Consider the following 19,831-nt stretch of genomic DNA (forward strand, 5'->3'; position numbering starts at 1 on the left):
GGTCGTCGTAGGGTGGTTCACGTAACCGCTGGTCGGTTACGGCTTCCTCCACCATCAAGTCCATGCTTCCGAAAACAAATAAACAACTAATCCCATACCCAACATAGAATGGTAACCGGATGAGAGGACGTGGTTCGCCATATGGTTGAGCCGTCTTATCGGCTTTTCTCTTTCCTGGAATAAATTTGTAAATCCTATCCTCTCTCTCACTCTCTATTTTTAAATTAAATTTTATTTAAATTTATGAAATATTTTTGAACGTGTTAAAACTTTTTTATTTTGTTTATATTAGAGATTTATTTATGGATAGACTGATATTCCTATATATTAAGCTTTTTCCACAGAAAATAATTTTAATTTTGAAAGTTTTTTGTTAATCCAGTACCCTGCCGCAGTATTTTTTATTGAGAAACTATTTTTGAATGAGTATAAATCAAGTTTGGAAGGTTCGAAAATTATCTGCTTTCGGTAATATAAAAATATAAGTGTTAAAGACAAATTTATATTCAAGTTTAAATTCATATGAAGGGATATTTGAATTCATATGAAGGGATGCAAAACGGTTTATGGATTTTTTCTTATTGACATTTTGTCCAGGTCTATTTTTTATTGATTATCAAATATTTCAAAATGAATGATTCTACAACAAAGCTCCATTATTTAGAGTTTTTATGTGGATACTTTTTGGAACCAAAAGACATCATGAACCTGTTCCCAGGTGGAACTGGTCTGTATTCGTCAGGTTGGTAATTTATTTCAGTATTATTACCTTTCTTCATACAACCATAAATTGCTAATTGGGTTATGTGATTTCAACTTGTTGCCTTCAATAATTTAAAAAATATGATATCCCTTGACAAAATTTTTGTAATGTGTTTCTAGAAGACGAATATTATTTATGAGAATACCCTATACACTCCCATTCGCATATAAGCCGTGTTTCAACCAAATTAAGGAGTCGGCTTATACACTCATAACTCTGATCGCGCTTGAACTAAATGACATTTCATAAATTAATTTGGTAAACTTGAACCGAACAGTATTATCATTAAAGCTGCCAGGCTAACAAATACCATCGCAATAGATACTAAATTTTCACTTAATTAGGAGCTATTTCATAGGCTGGAAATTCAAAAATTTCCAAAAAATTCTCGTTAAATATACAATAGTAATTGTAAAATATTTTGAATGAAAAACATCCGCAACGTGTTATAAGTACTCGAGTCATCCTATTTTAAATTCTTTCATGTCGGCAGTAATTATTTGCTGCATAGACATAAAATATAATATTTGTAAAATATTTTCTATCAAAAACATCCTCGACGTCTTATAAGTACTTTAAGTCAGCGCTGATTGAAATCTTGAAGTTGACGATAATTGATTGCTGCATAAACATAAAATATAATATTTGTTAAATATTTTCAATCAAAAACCTCCTCTACGTGTTATAAGTACTCTAAGTCGTCGCTGATTTAAATAGTTTCATGTCGGCTGTAATTAATTGCTACATAAATATGAAATATAAAATTTGTAAAATATTTCCAATCAAAAACATCCTCGACATGTTAGAGGTACTCAAAGTCGGTGCTGATTTAAATCCCTTCATGTCGACAGTAATTAATTGCTACATAAATATGAAATATAAAATTTGTAAAATATTTCCAATCAAAAACATCCTCGACATGTTAGAGGTACTCAATTCGGTGCTGATTTAAATACCTTCATGTCGACACTCGACAGTAATTAATTGCTACATAAATATAAAATATAGAATTTGTAAGATATTTTCAATCAAAAACATCCTCGACATTATAGAGGTACTCAAAGTTGGTGCTGATTTAAATCCTTTCATGTCGACAGTAGTTTACGAAATGGGCTCTCTTCGATTATGATGAAACATAAAATATATGGTAATACTGAAAATATGTTTTCAATCAAAACGTATGTTTTCAATCAAAACGCGGACATCATCGCCAAAATGTGTGATTGATATTCAGTATTAATATAAACACTAAAAGCGATACTAGAAAGTTGCAAATAGCAATATTCAAATTGAACATCCTTGACTATGATAGGTACCCACAGCGTGTTAAGATTCGTAGGGTCGGCTTATATGCGAATTTTTTTAAATTCACTATTTTGAAGCTGTTTTCAGGGGGTCTGCTTATATGTGGGGATATATGGTGTGGTTTTTTTGCAATTCTTTGTAGTTGAAGGTTGGTTTTAATAAGGATCTTTAAAAAATGTAGTTGTCTTTGAATGTGAAAACCATATAAAATAATATGCACTTTGATAGTTTGTTATAGTTTTGATATTCATTAATTTTTAAGTTGGAGATGCGTTAATGTCTATTTCGACAACTGGTGACAATGGGAGGAAACAAAGAGTTGACATTTTTCTTGAATGGCTCAATGCAGATGACGGTTATGGTGGCAACAAATACCAAGAGTTTATTGATGTTTTGAAAAAAGGTAATTTTTATCTATTGTATAACCTAATTAATGTTGATTCTACTTTCACTATTGTTCCATTTGATTTTCAAAGACGATAAGATATTTTTAGAAGTTTGCCAACTTTTGGATTTCACAGTTCCTTCAATATACCTAAAACTGAACTCTGTTGGATGCCCTGGACTGGGTCTGTATAATTTTACTGGTTAGCTATTCTCACATACTGGTTATGCTATGGCATGCTATATGATAGAGCCACCCCCATTGAATTTTCGGGTTTCTAAAATAATTTAACAAATTTTTTCCTATACCGTACTATTATTTTTGTATCATTATTTTTGTATCTTCTGAATGAGTAATATTTTAAAACCATAACATGTATGATATCTCCAAGCTCATTCGCTTGCAATATTATTAAGTTTTAGCTATTTACATTTTATCCCAATATGTGTTCATAGTAGTTTTTTGATGAATTTTTTCTTTAATATTTCAAGAGACAAGTTACTGTTGGCTTGTTCCTCTGTTGACGGATTGTGATAATTTCGATGCTGAATCTATATTTCGATATCTCAAAAAACCTGAAAAGATCAAAAGAATTTTTCAAGTGATTTTTCCTGCATTGGAAAATATAAATGTTATTGAAATACTTAATCATTTGAAAAGGGAACTTTCTGATGATGACAGGTTGGCACAGTTTTATTATAAAAACTTAAATTGACCATCACGATTAGAAATCATATTTTTTTCCATTCAACAAAAAACACCTAAAATTACAGTTGATTAATTACATAATTTATTAAGCATAAACTTCTGTCATCCTTAAGGAACGTAAGGCTGCACCTTAACGTCGTGGGGTAACAAAGTAATTGCGTGACGTCGTTGTTTAGGTCAGGTTAATGAAGCGGACATGTAACGGCGAAGAAAACATTGATAAAATTGCTAAAACAATTTAACTTGTGCACCATAAATTCAATCTAATGGTACCCTTCTGAAGCTATTTTTACCCTCTACAAATGTGTGTGTATTAGGTAAAAAAGAAAACAAATATAAGTCCGATTTTTGCACAGTAATTGCGACTTTTTCTCTTCATTTCCTAATTATAATTTATCTTTGAGATTATTTTCCAAACAATGTAAAACTTGTCCTGATATAATCTAAAGTTCGGGAGATATGAGATTTCAAAGTTGCATACCTTAATGTCGGATTGCCGGTTTTCAGCGTCAGAAGACGTTCTCGGGAAAGCGGGAATACCGGATTTTAGGGTTCAAAGAGATAATTATAATTTATTAACATTATTAGAGTTTTTTTTCTTACATTGAGCTGTTTTTTTGAATTTACATTAATATCTTAGTTTTAGTTTTATATCATATATATTTTTTCCTCCCCATATTTGGTAATAATAAATGCTGATACCATTTTTTCATTCAGTTGATTCACTCATCTGTTTCATTCTAACATTCAGAGAAGGAATTGAAAACATCGCATCACGATTAACTTCTAGGCATGGAATGTTTGCCCTATTAAACAATCTGATTTACAAGGCACCTGGCTGGATCAGTAATTTCATTGATGCAGTGAAGGAATTAAATTACAATGCTACTTCTTCTATGTTTGAAGATGTTGAATATGCTGATTTAGCCACAGCTTTAAAAGATTATTTTGGTGAGTAAAATTACGTTTTACTAAGAATATTTTTACTGGAATTCAGTAACTTTGTAATTCATGAAAATCCAGGCTTTTGATTTTTTTTGATTCCTAAATATTTTGGGTGTGAAAAATTCACGGATTAGATACCGATATTTCTAGCTATGTCCAGAGCTTTCTATTGAACAAACACAGAAATACTTACAAACTCTTCCATTTTTGAAGTTGATATTAACTTGTGGTAATGAAGCTCAATATTGAGTTGAATAAACGCATCAACAAAAGCAATTTATTCATTGCTAAATTCCCTATTTAATAAAATTAATTTTCAATTGTCTTACAGAATGCTTTGATGACAGTGTTGTTAATGAATTAGTGGTTGATGAACAGCCAGAAGCAATGAATGAACAGATGGCATGTATTCAACAAGGAGTGACGAGTTGTTTTGTTAGTAATGTTAAAGCTTGTTTGGAAAAAAATAGTCAGACTGTTTGGGTGTGGAATTGAAATGTATTACTGGCTGCAGCTTGCAATGCTTCTATGGATCATTTTTCTAAATTTCTACTGTGTTACAAGTTAAACTAAGAATTGGTTTTGTTTTGGTACTTGATCGATTAATCACTATCAAAATTTCAGTATTTCCAGATGAAAGTGTCTGTTTGCAGCGTGTTACTTATCTATTATCAATTATATTGATCAAACATTAAGAGGACCAGACAAAACAGCTTATTTCATACAATAAGCCATGGCTCTCTCTCTCTCTGCGGTCCAAGTTTCAGATGTAGGACTTGAAAGTTGGAAGCTGTAATGTACCAGTGGTTACACCACCACTCTATGATGTCAGTCCATTACTTTTGTGCCTAAAATTAACCCTCTCATGAACCTTTGCAAGATAATTACTGATGTAACAACGATATATTTTAAGTGCTTAATATGATAGGTTAATTTTATTTAGCCACGCCATGATATTTTTGAATTTTTTAATGCTTAACAGATATCTGACGCAGATGTTCCTTCGTGCAGTTTGATGAAAAGAAAACAAAACGGTAATGATTGACCAACTTTTAAATTTATCAACATGTTATTGAAATATATTATTGTAAACTCTCTTCAAAACTGTCTTCAAATCTTCAGATGAAAAAGAGAATTGTCAAAAACATTTTAGGCTTTCTGAACAACAACACATTGAAATCCCAGCCCAACCAGAATCTATGCGTAAGTATATTATATACATATGATATACATCTGAAATGTATTCATGTTTACATCATCACAATAATTTTGGATAAACCAAACAACGTTTCGTACTTATCTGACAGTGTGAACTTTTCTGTTCTGTAGATTATCTTTTTGAATCATAGATTTTGATCAGCTCGTTAAATCTAAAAAAGTTTACAAAGTTTCTACTTTTCTATTGTTCTGCTAATTTTTGCTATGCGGATTCATCATATGCTAGCAACAAGATCTCTTCTTCTAATGTAATGTTCCATCTTTCAAATCTTTATTGAATGTTTATACTGTTTTCTTTTATTTATCACATATATACATGTTTATATATATATATTTATATATGAATTCTAGAATATGAGCTTCGCAATTATCAAAAAGAGTTGTCTAAGTTAGCATTGAATGGCACAAATGTTATAATATGTGAAAGAACCGGTGAGTGTTTTATTTTATTTTAAAATGTTTATTTATTAAAAATCATATGTGTAGTTTATTCAAAATATTATAAAACCAAATAATTCAAAATTTATTAATAATTTTTTCCATTAATTCAGGATCAGGAAAAACCAGAGTTGCTGCTCATATAATAGGAGAACACCTTAAAGGAAAGGTTACTAAAGTTGGTCAATGTGAAGAACAAAAAGTTGCCTTTTTTACACCAACTGGAGGACTTGCAGAGCAACAATGTGGTAAAATGAAAGACTATCTTCCCAACATAAAGTGAGCTTTAAATATTGAATCCGAACTATTTTTTTTATAGCAAAAAGTGAGGAGGTTTGTCTAATGAATTTACCTGCATTTCACCTAATGCTTGTCTCACTGGATATGTATGGGAACTGGATTAAAAAGATTTATGTTTTGGATACAAAATAGAGTTTATAGCAAGAGAATAAAACAATATTGCTTTCACATAGTAGTTTTAGTGTGAATTCTTGAGGATATATTTTGATCACATCATGCTATATTCGATTAGAATTAGAGGATAGTGGCACTTGACTTTTGCATAGGACCTATCTGGGTTGGCACGGCGGGTTAAAAATATCTGGTCATAACCTGTTGCCCTTTTACCCTCATGCGGTTCAATTTATCATTCAAGTTATGCCAAATTAAAAAGATGCTGATTTTCACAAAATTTATAATAGCTTTTTATATACACGAGTGGCTTTTTCTTTGGAATTCTGTTCCTGATACTGTACTTGAGATATCTGTAAAGTTTCAATTTTAGTTGAATAAAAAACATCTTTCATGTTGTCTGGAAAGTCAAATGAAATCATGACTATTATATTGATTATGTGTTTGTAGGAGGATTGACATGCTTCGTGGGAATCTTGAGGATCAGTTGGAGAAAGATTTTCAAAAGCGAATTTACAGTTCTGACTTGATTGTGATGACTCCACAGATACTGCTGAATTGTCTGAAAGTATGTTTCAGTACAATATTGATCATATTTTTGATTTTGACTAGTTTTTTCCATAGTGATTGGTTTTATTATCTGTCATTGAATTCTAGACTTGTATATCTTTCTGTAATTACTTGTGTGCTGCTTAAGATAAGATAAGATTTTATTTCGATTCATTCGCAAAAACAAAATAAAAATATATACACAAAAGATTAAGGCGAAGAATCTGGAAAGTGAACAAAACCTAATAAAATACGGTAAGTTTAAAACGTATTAAACGTGTTCACTTACCGAAAAAGGATGAAAACAAGTCACACACACAAACAAATAAATATTGACGGCTGTCATTACTCAGCCGTTTCACTTGGTAATCAGGTTGCGTGTGCGATTTTTTCGAAAACAAAACAGTGAATTAAATCCGCTGTGCGTGTGATGCAGTATGTAAACAAACAATCCTAAAAATCCTAAAATAAGGTGCGAATGCATGTTTCCGTTCCATGCTCAAACATATATCTAGTAAAATCTAGAGATGTACCGATGTATTGGTATCGGGTATCGGCAATATCGGCCAATTTTTTGGTATCCGTATCGGCTTAATTAGGACCGTTATTTCTGATATGTTTACCTTTTTGATATGATCCAAAATGTTTTAAAAAATAAGTTGGAATACTGATGTTTAAATTATTTTTTGCTTGGGGAATTGTGAACTATGAGCCATACACGTTCCCACCCCCGCGAGTGGAAACGAGAATGGGGTTCTGACCTGTTCTTAGTTATTTATCAAACATACATTCAAATAAATTGGCTATTTCTTCCAAATTTTTATATTGACGTTTTTAATATTACCTAGTAATTATGAATAAATATATCATCGAATATTAGAGGATTTTCTAATGTTTAAAATACAATTTAGGTCATTATATTGGAAGATGATCTTGCGCACGTAACTCAATGTATCAATTTGATAGGATAAGTAGGCTAAACATTCATTTATTTCACAACCCTGGTAGCAAAACCTTATGAGCAGGGATGGTCATACCCATCGACTATTTCGAATACATTCTAAAAATATTTTCGATACAAATCCCCCACATAAATCCTGTTCACTTTCCTAAAATCCAGGGACATATAAATTAGGCTTTGATAATGTTATCATTGTGAAGCAGTCATAAGGCATGTGTGATATAAATGAAATTGCTCTAAGAAAGTAGACCTAATAAGCATTACGGTATTTATACCTATAAATTGTGGTAATTGACAAGCACAAAAATAAGAGAAACTAGGCTCCCAGTTTTAAATCCTAGTGTAAAAAACGTCTTTATTAACAGCATACACACTTTTTGGCACGGTTATGAATTCTGACTGTTTATCATTAATTAAGCGCTAGTGTCATTTAGTCCATCGACATCTTTAAGCTAAATTCCGACTCAATTATCTCTCTACAGGTATTAAATATTGTGATTCCATTAATTTTAATTTTGTCTAACTGTACAATTTCCTCATATATTTATTGCTGTGGTCGCTCAGACCTTCTCAGAATATACAATAATATTTGCGATATATTATGAAATGTTAAAATCAGAAACATTCTCGACGTGTTATAGGTATTTCTAGCCAGCGTTGATTGAAATCCTCTCACGTCGACTCTAATTTATTGTCGCGACGCACAATTATGATAAAACATAAAACGGCGCTACAGACAGCGGCGCTATGATGTGTGGGCGATATTCAAAGGTCGCGTTATTAATATTAAATTCGAATTGGTTTCTTATGGTGTAATAAATTATCCCTTCAATCTGAAATAATGTGTAGTATGAATAATTCTCAAAGACAAGTGTTTTATCCCGTCTTCTCTGCATACTTGAGGTAATATTTACATAGTATCGGAATATCGGCGATATCGGCAGTTTTGTAATATCGCCAAATCAGTATTGGCGTTTTTAGTTGGTAACAGATCGGTATCGGCGGCAAATGTCGGTACATCTCTAGTAAAATCTACTAAAACATTAACACACCAATGTAAAAATCGTTTGTGAATTTTTAAATATCAGTTCGTGCAGTTTAACTTTTTTATAACCGGTCACATTTTTGAGCAGAGCATAATTTCGTCCAAACTTATCTTCACAATATCTTTAAAAATCTTCAATTTTGCAGCCATGTTGCATATTTCCAGTCCATCATTCGAAAATCTGCTATTTCTGTTATTTGTTCATTGATGTCACTAAGTCTGAGATTCACTTCTCGAATGCATATTTTCGACTCGAGGTAGCCACGTCCGCACGCGACGACGGTCGGTACTGAAGTGAAATTGGCTACCAATGATTCTGCCTTTAAAACAATTGTTATCGAACTGATCCTCGTAACTTCTTCCCTGTTAATCTTTTGTCAAAAACATTTGAATCAACACAGTCAGTTTTGGTCAACGAGAATCAGATGATCTTTTATCTGAAAAGAAATAGGGTGTAGATCAAAAACGTTCTACTACTGATTTGTTAACACTTATAAGTGAAAGAATATATTGCACATTGGATCAAAAGGGTGAAGCTAAATCCGTGAGCCTATATTTTTTGATAGAGTTTGGCGTGGTGTACTCCTGCACAAAATTTGATCCTATGGTTTATCTGGATTAATTTTTTCTATCCTTAAATCAATTCTCTTTGCTCGCGAAATCAAGGTTGTTCTTGAATCTTGATGTACAGGGCTCCCGGACATACTCAATTTCGCATGGAGTTCCTTGGGGCTCAACTCTTGGACCTACATTTTTCCTAATATTCATCAATAACTCCCATATATTCTCATTTACAATTTACCTTTGTATGCACCCGACACAACTCTTTATTCCTGTCCAGATGTGAAGTCCGATAAACAACTTTGTTATATCAGTAGCTTTTAGCACTTTAGCGACTGCCTGAACAGAGATGAATCTCCGAGTGTGTCTGACCTTGCTTTAAACAAATTTCCTTAAAAATAATTCTATTAACACAATCTGTTACCATATTCATCTGAACTATCAACTTACTTAGCAAATTATTAAAAACACTCTTCGTTCAATCGTTCAGTATCATAGGCAACACAAATTTGAAATTTATATTGTAACTATAAGCATTATAATTGCCAAAATCTGAACTTCTGTACCTAGCTTTATTCAGCAATTTTAGCATAACATGGAGCCTTTTTACTGTATTGTATTATAATGTACAAAAAAATTATTTTGTAGGATAACTCAGTGAAATCATTGTTTGATTTTTCGATGATGATATTTGATGAATGTCACTATGCACATGCTTCCCATCCATATGCTGAAATACTCAGAAGATATTTGATTGAGAAAAAGCCTAATGCAAATGCAAAGCCAAATGCAAAAAGCCAAACTATTCAGGTAAGTATGATATATTCAAATAAATCTAGTTTTTTTAACATCAAAATGCAATTAGACATTTTATTTTTGTTTGTATTAGATCATTGGATTAACTGCAACCCTCGGAGTTGGTGCTTCAGTTAGTATTGATGGAGCTAAAGATCATATTTTCAAATTACTTGGTATCATGGATGCAGAAGATGGAGTAGTATATGTGAAAGATCCTGATAATGTAGATGAATTGAATATTGTTTGCCATGCTGCATCAGAAGGTTAGCGTCTGGTTTCTAAAAAAAATTGATAATGTGATTTAAAATAAAGAGTTCATGGTGGCATCGAAATCCTGTTTTATTAGAATTAAAAGGGCAATGTACAAATATGTTGATCAGAAGTAGCATAGTTTCACATTCAACATACACTATCGTATGTCATTCATTGAGCATAACATTGCCGAATCAGTGAAAATGTGGTCCACAAATTTTTTTAGAATCTTAAAAGCCCTGAGATTGGAAGGTGTTTTAAAAAATGGATATGTTATAGTCTTATTTAGAGACACATGTAGTTATATCCACTGAAACTGAAAGTCTAGTAGTTGAGGAGAATCTTGATTTTTTGACCCAACAACAACTTAGTCAACAATAACGTGAGCAATGAATCAGCAAAACTATACACCTAATAACCAACATCCGCTCAACTCAACAACTGTGTTGTAAACATTAGTTTAGTGACCAGATAAGATTATTTTTATGTTTTTGAAGTAATATATATTTTTTATGATTAACTTTAAACCATTTTGTTTGTAGAATCTATTCGAATAGATATTGATGACGATGATGACTTTTTCAGACAGCTTATCAGAGAAACAACGACCCAGATAATTTTTTTGATTGAAAAACTTGATGGTAAGACTTATTTAAAGAATCGAAATATCAAATAATTTTTCATATATTCATGAATTTACTTTTAAATAATCATATTTATTGTCAGTGTTAAAAGCTCTTGGAGATACAGTTCTGAAAAAGGGAAACTTGACAACATTGGATAAAGAGTTTGAAACTTGGTGCTGTAAACTTCGTCACGCATCTGGAAATTTGAGTGCTGAAGACTCTAAGGGACTTGGAAGAGATGCAAGATCATGTGCCGATGCTTTGCAGGTTGCGTTTTTTTTCATAGAATTTTTAATTCAATGAAACATATCCTGAGTATTTTTGTGACATCTTGGAATTCAGCAATGTTCATAACTAGGAGGTAAAATCTAATATTTTTTTGTATTGAAACATTACTAGCTGGAGACAAAATTTAGTTTCAGAATTCACATATTTTTCTATTTTATACTTTGAAATTTCAAAATAGGGGGAGACATAATAGGTGCCACTGTATCATTGCATTACCAAATACCTTGGACAGGTTTTTTTATATGTCGCATAAAACAAATGAACATTTGTCACCATTAAAGTATTTGTTATATGATACGGAAATATTGAGAAATGAGAGACCGAGAACTGGCTTAATAACATTTTTTTTTTTCATTTTTTCCTGGGATTTCCAGTGTCTATACAGTGCATATACAATTTGCTACAACTGTCATTCTATTCATGCAATTGCTAAGATTGAAGATTTTGTTGAAAAACATTACATTGCTGAAAAGGAAAAGAATACAACTGCAGAGAATAATCTGCATGAATTGATAGCTGGTGAGCAGATACTCAATTACTTTGATGAAATCAAGGGTTAATATCTGAAGTTTTGAAATTGAAATAAAATCCTTTTTTATTATCATTCAAGCTTTCTAAAAGCAATATCATTAACTAACCAAAATAATTGCAAGTAATCATTGGCGTGCTATAAATTTATTTATTTGAATACTGAACAACTACATTGTATATAGCAGGGGTGGTCAACATGTCAATTGCGATCGACCGGTTGATCGCCAAGTCTCGAGTAGTCAATCGCATCTGATGTTAAGTCAGTTTATTAACATACCCCAAAAAATTGTGTTGAAACAGTTTCATGCAGCGACTGTTGTGTTTTTTTTTTTTTCTAATTCAAAGCGTGTGACGAATCTGACTTGGAGGCAACTGTAAGTTAGTTACTAAAATTTGATCAGTCATATGCCATATTTTATGGTTTGAAAAAATTTATATTTCGCTGTTTAGATAATACATGGATACTTGGCAAGGTGTTCTGAGGGATTTTCAACACTTACGACTAAAAATTAGACAGGCTTTAGATCTGAATTGTATGATTAGAATAAATCTGAAATAAATGATTGAAATTTACCCTGGGTACAATTACATAACCAAGTAAAATGAAACATAAAATATACAAACTTTTGTGGCGATTTCATTAAAAATGCACCCACAGAGTCGAGCAGCTTATTTGCAGGAGTGAAAATATCTGCATATTCAGTACTCATCTGTTTTTGTGTATGACCTTATTACCGATCAGAGGATCCCCAACATTTTTTAAGATTTTAGCCGATCACAGTCAAAATCAGGTTGGCCACATCTGGTATATAGGTTTGTTCTTGATACTTATTAGCCTCCACAATATGAAGAAGAAGCTAATGTAAGTGAACGACCGAAACCTTATATTAAGTGAATAAGGCTTGTTGGAAATGCTGTTTATATGTTGCTATCGGCATTGCCTTAAACCTCACTTTCAACACATATAAAAGCAAGCTCGGCAAACAAGGTGTTGCTGACACCATGACTTTGGTAGTCCTTCGCGGCCCCTTGTCAATTGCGGAAATATTGTATATCTTTTATTTAGAAGAATCGTTTATTTTTATATTTGTTAATTGTGTCATTACAATATTTCATGCACAACAATATAAATATTTTATTTAAACCATTATTTTTAAGACACTTTGAATAAATTGGTTGATTGTGTTGATGATACCAAAAATAAAACATTGGATATCATGAAAGCAAAAATAATCTCAAAGTCACAAAATGATGAATTTAGATGTATGGTTATGGTTTCCAGAAGATATTTTGCCGATTGTATCAAAGTGAGTTTGGCAGACAGTGAGTCAGTTAAGATTTTTCGTATACAGTACTAGAATTTTATCAATATTTTGTTTTAAATGGTATTCCAGTAATCCGTATTGTTATTTTGTTTTTTATGTGCTGACGTTTTGAGTAAATTGTGTTATTACATTCATTAAATGAGAAAAAATCAGCAGTGCAAAATATTTGTGCACAAAGGATGCAAAAAATTTCTTTCCTGTGTATTCATTTTACTAGTATTAGTATCTACCTAGTATAATAGTATCAGTAGTATATGTATGAGTAAAGTATATTTTTAGTATCTTGGTATACTTGAAGAAGTTTAAAAATCAACATAATATTCATTATTAAAGGTGATATTGCTTATTGTATTTTTCTTATGTACCATTTACTTTACAGAATTGGATTAGTGGAGATTCGGAGCTAGGACATCTCAAACCTCTGGTTTATATCGGAATTGGAAATAAAAGTTCAAGTGATTGCCCAGGTGTTTAATTGCATCATATTTATTTGTGGATTGAACATAGAATAATCAAAACTTTATATTAGACTTAGAATGTATTAACAAGAATACATTTTTTGTAGGTATGAGCCACTCTGCTCAAAATGCAGCCCTTCAAAAATTTAAAAAAGGTGATTGCAAAGTACTTGTCTGTACTCCCGATGCTGCTGGAGTAGGGATAGATATTCCAGATTGCAACCTGGTTATAACAGTTGACTGTGTGAAGAATGAAATATCCAAAGCACAACTTTCAGGTACTTGACTGCAACTTTGAAAAATATTGATTATTGACCTCAAATGAATAATTTTATAGTGATAGAAAATTGTCCAAATTTCCTGCCTATTTTATACAAAGAATTTATCTGGGAATTTTTTTCACCAATCTTATCTATGAATCTGCTATATTAAAATAGTATTTTATTGGCCAGTTTGTTTGAACAATCCTGTCTTCTTTGTCTTGATAAAATATAAAATGCAATATGAAGTGTAACGTTGTGTTGATAAACATGGACAGTAACTTTTTTGTCAGGTCGTGTCAGAGCAAAAAATGGGGAGGTTCTCCATATTTACTTTGGAAATAATATTCATAAAGATAAACTCAGCGGAGAGAAACTGCAGCTCATGGAAAAGGCTAAAAGACAGATTCACAAAATGCTGAACAAAAATCCTGATGATTATAGGAATCAAGTAAACATTCTTTAATTAGTATTTGGCGTATTCCAAAAATCAAGGATGTGGCTTGACAAGTTGTTATTTAATTGTATTATTTGTCTAATAAAAATAAATATGATTAACTCTATCTTGGTGCTTTTTCAAGTTTCATGCTTTATATATTTCCTCAATATTATGAACTAGAAATTTTGTGGCTGTGTGTATGAGTTGAATTTCCATGTATTTATTATTATTTGAAATATATTCAAAATTATTTGCTAAACCTTGGATCTTTGGAAATGTGACTATGTAGATAAGCACTTGGTTGAAACAATCTACAATCTCAAGTCGGTTCGCTCTACATCAGTGGTTTGCAAACCTTTTAATTGCGACCCAAGTTTTGTGAAATTTGTCCACAATAAGAAAAGTACAACAATTCCGAAAATCTGTATATTCTATTTCATTTCTTAAAATTAAATCACTGCGACTGTATATCCTCTGTAGGTTTTTGGAACGTTGGTTTAAGGGTATTGTGTGTAACCTTTTAACCAAGTAATTCCATCCATTTCACCTGGTAATTTCAAATAAATTGGGATGGTGGACCGGTAACAAAATATTGAAGAAAGCGAAAAATAACTTATTTTTGCATATACCAATGTTTTGGCTGAAGTGTATTTTGTTTTGTTTGAATTTGATGTTTTGTTGTTTTTATGTTAAACTATTACAGATGCTCTATGGACGAAAAATTGCGTTAGAAGCTTTGGAAAAAGATGAAAGGAAAAAGCTAGGCACAAGAATTCTACGAGTTGAAGGAGGAAATTTATTGTTGTGTCGCAAATGTAGTGTAATTGTCTGTTACACTCATGAATTAATCAGGTGTATAAAATTTTTCTCACATTATCCTGTACATATGTGAATAGACGTAAGATGGTAAAATTGTATTTCTAATCTCGTGATGAGTTATATTTTAATCTTTTGCATTTCAGAATGAATGGAAATCATCACACAGTTGATCGCATTGATTTTAAAGATAAGTATGCAAAAGTTCCACACCAATCCAGAGGAAATAAAATTGCGAATGGATCCATGACACATTTCAACAAAATTAGCTGTGATAAATGTAAGCTTGACTGGGGAAATGAGGTAACGTGGAAAAATTACCTGATGCCAATTATCACGATCAAGGGTTTTAAAATTAAGGATCAGAAAACAGGAAAAGTTTTCCAGCCAAGAAAATGGAAGGCAACACGTCTAAAAATTCTTGAAAAAAGCAGAGACAAGTCTCTTTATGATAAACTATTTACCAAGTGCGACGAAAGTGAAGTTTCTCCTGACAGCTCCGGGTCGACTTGTTGATATGTCCCCTGTGATAAACAGTATAATCGCACTCGTATTTAACATTTTTCCGTGACTTTTTTATTATTTTAAAATTCCATTATAATTCATGCAAACAACTCATTGGTGAATAGAATATTCTTCTACTGTTTTCTATTTCATGCCTCAAACTTGCTTCAATAATCCATGTAGATTGTACACAATCTTATTGAAAATCAACCATGTACTTTGTACCTCTCTCACCTTAAAAAGTAATGGTCCAACTCGAGCAAACGCCAGAGATGATTGTATATGTCTATTATTATCACATCGCACGGCAATAAAAATAATTTAGTGCTCAATATCACACACCTTATTTTTTAAATACTCACAACTTCGGGACTTCAGAATGTTAAGCTGTAAGTGTGGAGGAATAGTTAATGAACTTGACGTCACCCACATGCAAAATTTAGTGAATGTGTGTCTTTACTTTTTATACATATTTTAAATCTTGTATTTGCATACTTTGCTTATAATTCCATGTCATTGAGTATTTTTAGGAATGTTGAAAAATTATTTCTATTGTAATTTAATAATAATAATTGTATAACTGAAAACTTGATCTATTTTAGTCTACTTAAAAAGTATGATATGAACAATGTATCAGAATGATAAAAACATTTCGATGATTCTTTTTCTAGTCGATATGGATCTCATCCTTCGCAACATGTTGTAATGGATCGTACCTCGAATCGTTACTAAATGCGGTGTACATGAAATTTGATAAAACACGTTTAATTGTTTCCTTTAATAGTGATCAATTTATTTAATTTATGAAGCGATGCCGAATACTGGACATTCTTCAGTATCCTAATCCAATAGTTGTATTGTATTCGCTTTTTGAATATTCGTGCTGAGGAATGGAAACGTAGAACAAAACATAGGTGATCATGCTGTGTTATTTTTACCAATTTCCTATATTTAGTAAAGTAGCCTACGTGAATATATTTGTTATATTTAAAATAGTGTATGTATTAATTCAAAATCTATGACACGATGGTTCGTTAGCAGGAGACAGAGATTCAGTTATTGGACACGTCAGTGTACATGACAATCGTTTCAATATTATGTTGTTGTTCTTGTTAGTGTTATTCTACTCTTTCGTCATGATGAAATCGCTTTTCTCTTCGAACATTGGAACAATTGATTGATTTTCGGTAGTTAAAGATTGATTTTTGTGCCAGAAGGCTATTACTTTTACTTATTTCAAAAATTTCTGTGGACTTTAAGAGATTCATTTTTTATGTGTCAGAATAAAAAATAGCGACACCTTGTGACGTGTTCATATATTTGAGCACAGCTCCCTTGTTATTAGTAGTATTATAAAGATCGGGAACCGTTGGAAGTTTTAAATTTAGTATTAGAAGTAGTCAAAATGTTTATGTGCCAATTTTTTGGAAAAACTGTCTTTGAAAGATGTATGGTATTTAAATTTGAAGTGCCGCTGAAATAATTCTCGAAATATTTTGTACATAGGCGCACACATTAGATTGAATAGTGAGGGATCAAAATGCGGAAAGCATACTTACAATACAATTTTATTTCGATCTTTCGTCTACAACACAGAACAAGAATAAATGAAACGCATACAAGGGCGACGGAAAGATCGTGAAAATGGGCAAAACCTGGGGAAAGGTTCATAGGGAACGCTGTAACCAGCGTAGGTGCTCATTCACCCACACAGGTGAAAAAACACAACACGGCAATCATACTGGAAAGAATAAATCGATAGGGTTGGTAATGTACCATACGTATACTGCCAAGAATATGCATATACCGCCAAGTCATATGCATATATAACCAACTCAATATACAAATACAGCCATTAAGGTGATGTACAAATGCTGCCAGATCATTCCGTAAGAATACAATTCATGTATATGCGGTTGCATCTACGAATTATATTAATATTACGGATCGCTCATATAATTAGCGATTAAAAAGCGTGAAAAACTCCAAAGCGGGTAGTGATCGATAAGATATTAGCATACGGGGGTAAGGTTTTACTTACATGCGCACAAAATGACATAAAACTACCAGTATTTGTAGTTTATGATAACTATACAATAGGTAACAATCTATAATATCATGACCCCACAGCTGGTCGTTTATTACACAAGTAATGTGAAACTGAAAATCCCTCTTCAGTGAACTATTTTTCGGCTACTGGCAATAACTGTCCACAAATTAATCGAACAACAGCTCATCTTGGATAACATGGGAAATGTGCTGACTGAAAAACTCTTTTCAGTGAACTATTCTTTGGCTATTGTCAATAAAACTGTCCACAAAATAATCAAATTAACGCTTGGTGGGAAATATAAAACATAAAACTGCCGGTGCGCGTTGTTTTTGATAAATATCCGATAAGCGCCAATCTATGATGACATAATACACCACAACAGCTGATCGTTGATAACATGAGAAATGTTTTGGCTGAAAATCTCTCTTCAGTCACATTGCGTCGGTGGGGTGAATTCGAAGTTCGAACACACCCTGCGACACAGTGGGGCATTCTATTAAATTCAACGAAATATGCCGTTAAAAAATAGCAACGAGTCAGCATCACCATCTAACGAACTGTGGGACTTCAAATTTGGAGATTTATTAATTTTGAAATTAATATTTAAATGAAATATTTTAGATTTCTTTCAAATATATTTTCCACATTGGCAACTATTTTGGAGACATGCGTATCTAAAAAGTCATTATAGAATTACTCTTGAATATTTAGGATTCTTATGATCTGAAACAAATTTAATGTTTCACTTTTTCACTGATAAATAAACTGATTGTTCATTTCTTACCATTGTTGTAAACTGCTTGTCTGAGGAAGTCTGACTTTGGTCGGACGAAATGTTACAGAAATACACTTGTGTTAATGTGCAGCTTGAGTCTTTAATTGGATAGAAGGAAAAACAGATATGGCGAAATTTCAGTTCAAACCGTCAGTTTTGGACGTAAAAAATAAAGCGTTGACAGTTATTATGTAGAAATTCATATGTATACAATCGTTAGAGTGAGTTCAAGCCAGATATTAATTTGCCAATTACTAATTTGGATGAGAAATAACTTGGACTGAATGAGATTAACCAGTATATCATGAATATGGGGAAGCAATGCTAAAATATATTGACATCAAGATTGCGTATTAGGCCTTAGCTGACCATTGAACTTGTTAATAAAAGAGCGATGGACAAGCGTGATAGAATGACCTATTCTCTTGCATCATATAAAAGTGTACTTTATGAATTTAATACGACATTAGCATTTGAATGAAATATCTGGCCCCACAGGAATCTCAAATACAATTTGGTGAAATGAAAGTTTCTCTGAGCCCTAACGTTCCATAAAGCTTACCTAACTTGGTTGTCAGTGTCTCTATCATTTTTTTTTCAAATATTTTTTCGCCGCTGTGCGGCATGCTTAGAGAGTTTTTGCAAAGGCGTCTTAACACAGAAATTTGAGAACCATTGTTTAAAGACAAATAAATTTCCATATTTTGGTTGCAAGTCTTATTATGTGCAAGCAACATGTATATACAGACTTTTCTCTGAATGATGCACATATCATGATATTTTATTACATCTACTTTACGCTAGTCGCAAGTCGTTTCCATATTTCTATCAATAGCCGTGTTGGCGTTTCGGTAAGCGAAAGCACACTACCCAAATTCGTCAACGAACATTGCCTCATAAGCTCATAATATAAAAAACGAGAATATCGGTTGGAAACCGAAGACTGATCGATCGATAGTTCGGGGATCCCCCAAAACAGAAACTGCAGTTTCGATTCATCAGCTCTGTAACTTGCGCACTGCGCATCGCACACACACACTCGGCGGGTCTCAAAATTCTCTCGCTTTACAAAAATCTAGATCACTATATCAATAATTGATTGATAACTCGCTAATTATACGACATATTTCGCCCAGAATCAATAGGCTTCTGGTCCGAGATAAGATGAATGCACATGCAAAATCTGGAGCAGATTCAATCTCGCTTTCGTGAGATATCGCGTGCATCTAACAGACACACACACAGACATACATACAGACATACAGACAAATTTGGCGATTATTACTTATCGATTTTAAGATCGGTAAATATATTGATAGGTATTTGTCTGTATGTATGTCTGTCTGTCTGTGTGTGTGTCTGTTAGATGCACGCGATATCTCACGAAAGCGAGATTGAATCTGCTCCAGATTTTGCA

The 19,831-nt window shown here is 32.3% G+C and overlaps 1 protein-coding gene across 2 annotated transcripts; it reads left to right on the forward strand.

The window, feature by feature from the left end:
• The first annotated feature begins 580 nt into the window (after positions 1 to 580).
• LOC120342670 (antiviral innate immune response receptor RIG-I-like) lies at positions 581 to 16,890 on the forward strand. Of its 2 annotated transcripts, XM_039411600.2 has the most exons (21): positions 581 to 742; positions 2,331 to 2,471; positions 2,945 to 3,134; positions 3,913 to 4,112; positions 4,438 to 4,541; positions 5,089 to 5,140; positions 5,229 to 5,309; positions 5,676 to 5,756; positions 5,876 to 6,041; positions 6,624 to 6,741; positions 9,938 to 10,099; positions 10,179 to 10,350; positions 10,882 to 10,980; positions 11,066 to 11,232; positions 11,628 to 11,772; positions 12,943 to 13,091; positions 13,489 to 13,576; positions 13,675 to 13,845; positions 14,121 to 14,278; positions 14,970 to 15,118; positions 15,229 to 16,890. In XM_039411600.2, exons 1-21 carry the CDS (start codon positions 631 to 633, stop codon positions 15,596 to 15,598), a joined length of 3,075 nt encoding a protein of 1,024 aa, XP_039267534.2. In that variant the 5' UTR covers positions 581 to 630; the 3' UTR covers positions 15,599 to 16,890. The 2 variants fall into 2 exon arrangements, with proteins under 2 accessions (XP_039267534.2, XP_039267536.2); XM_039411602.2 differs by lacking the exons at positions 581 to 742; positions 2,945 to 3,134 and having other exon boundaries at positions 2,366 to 2,471.
• Positions 16,891 to 19,831: the final 2,941 nt, after the last annotated feature.

This window comes from Styela clava, chromosome 3 (assembly GCF_964204865.1).
Source record: "Styela clava chromosome 3, kaStyClav1.hap1.2, whole genome shotgun sequence".
Lineage (NCBI taxonomy): Eukaryota > Metazoa > Chordata > Ascidiacea > Stolidobranchia > Styelidae > Styela > Styela clava.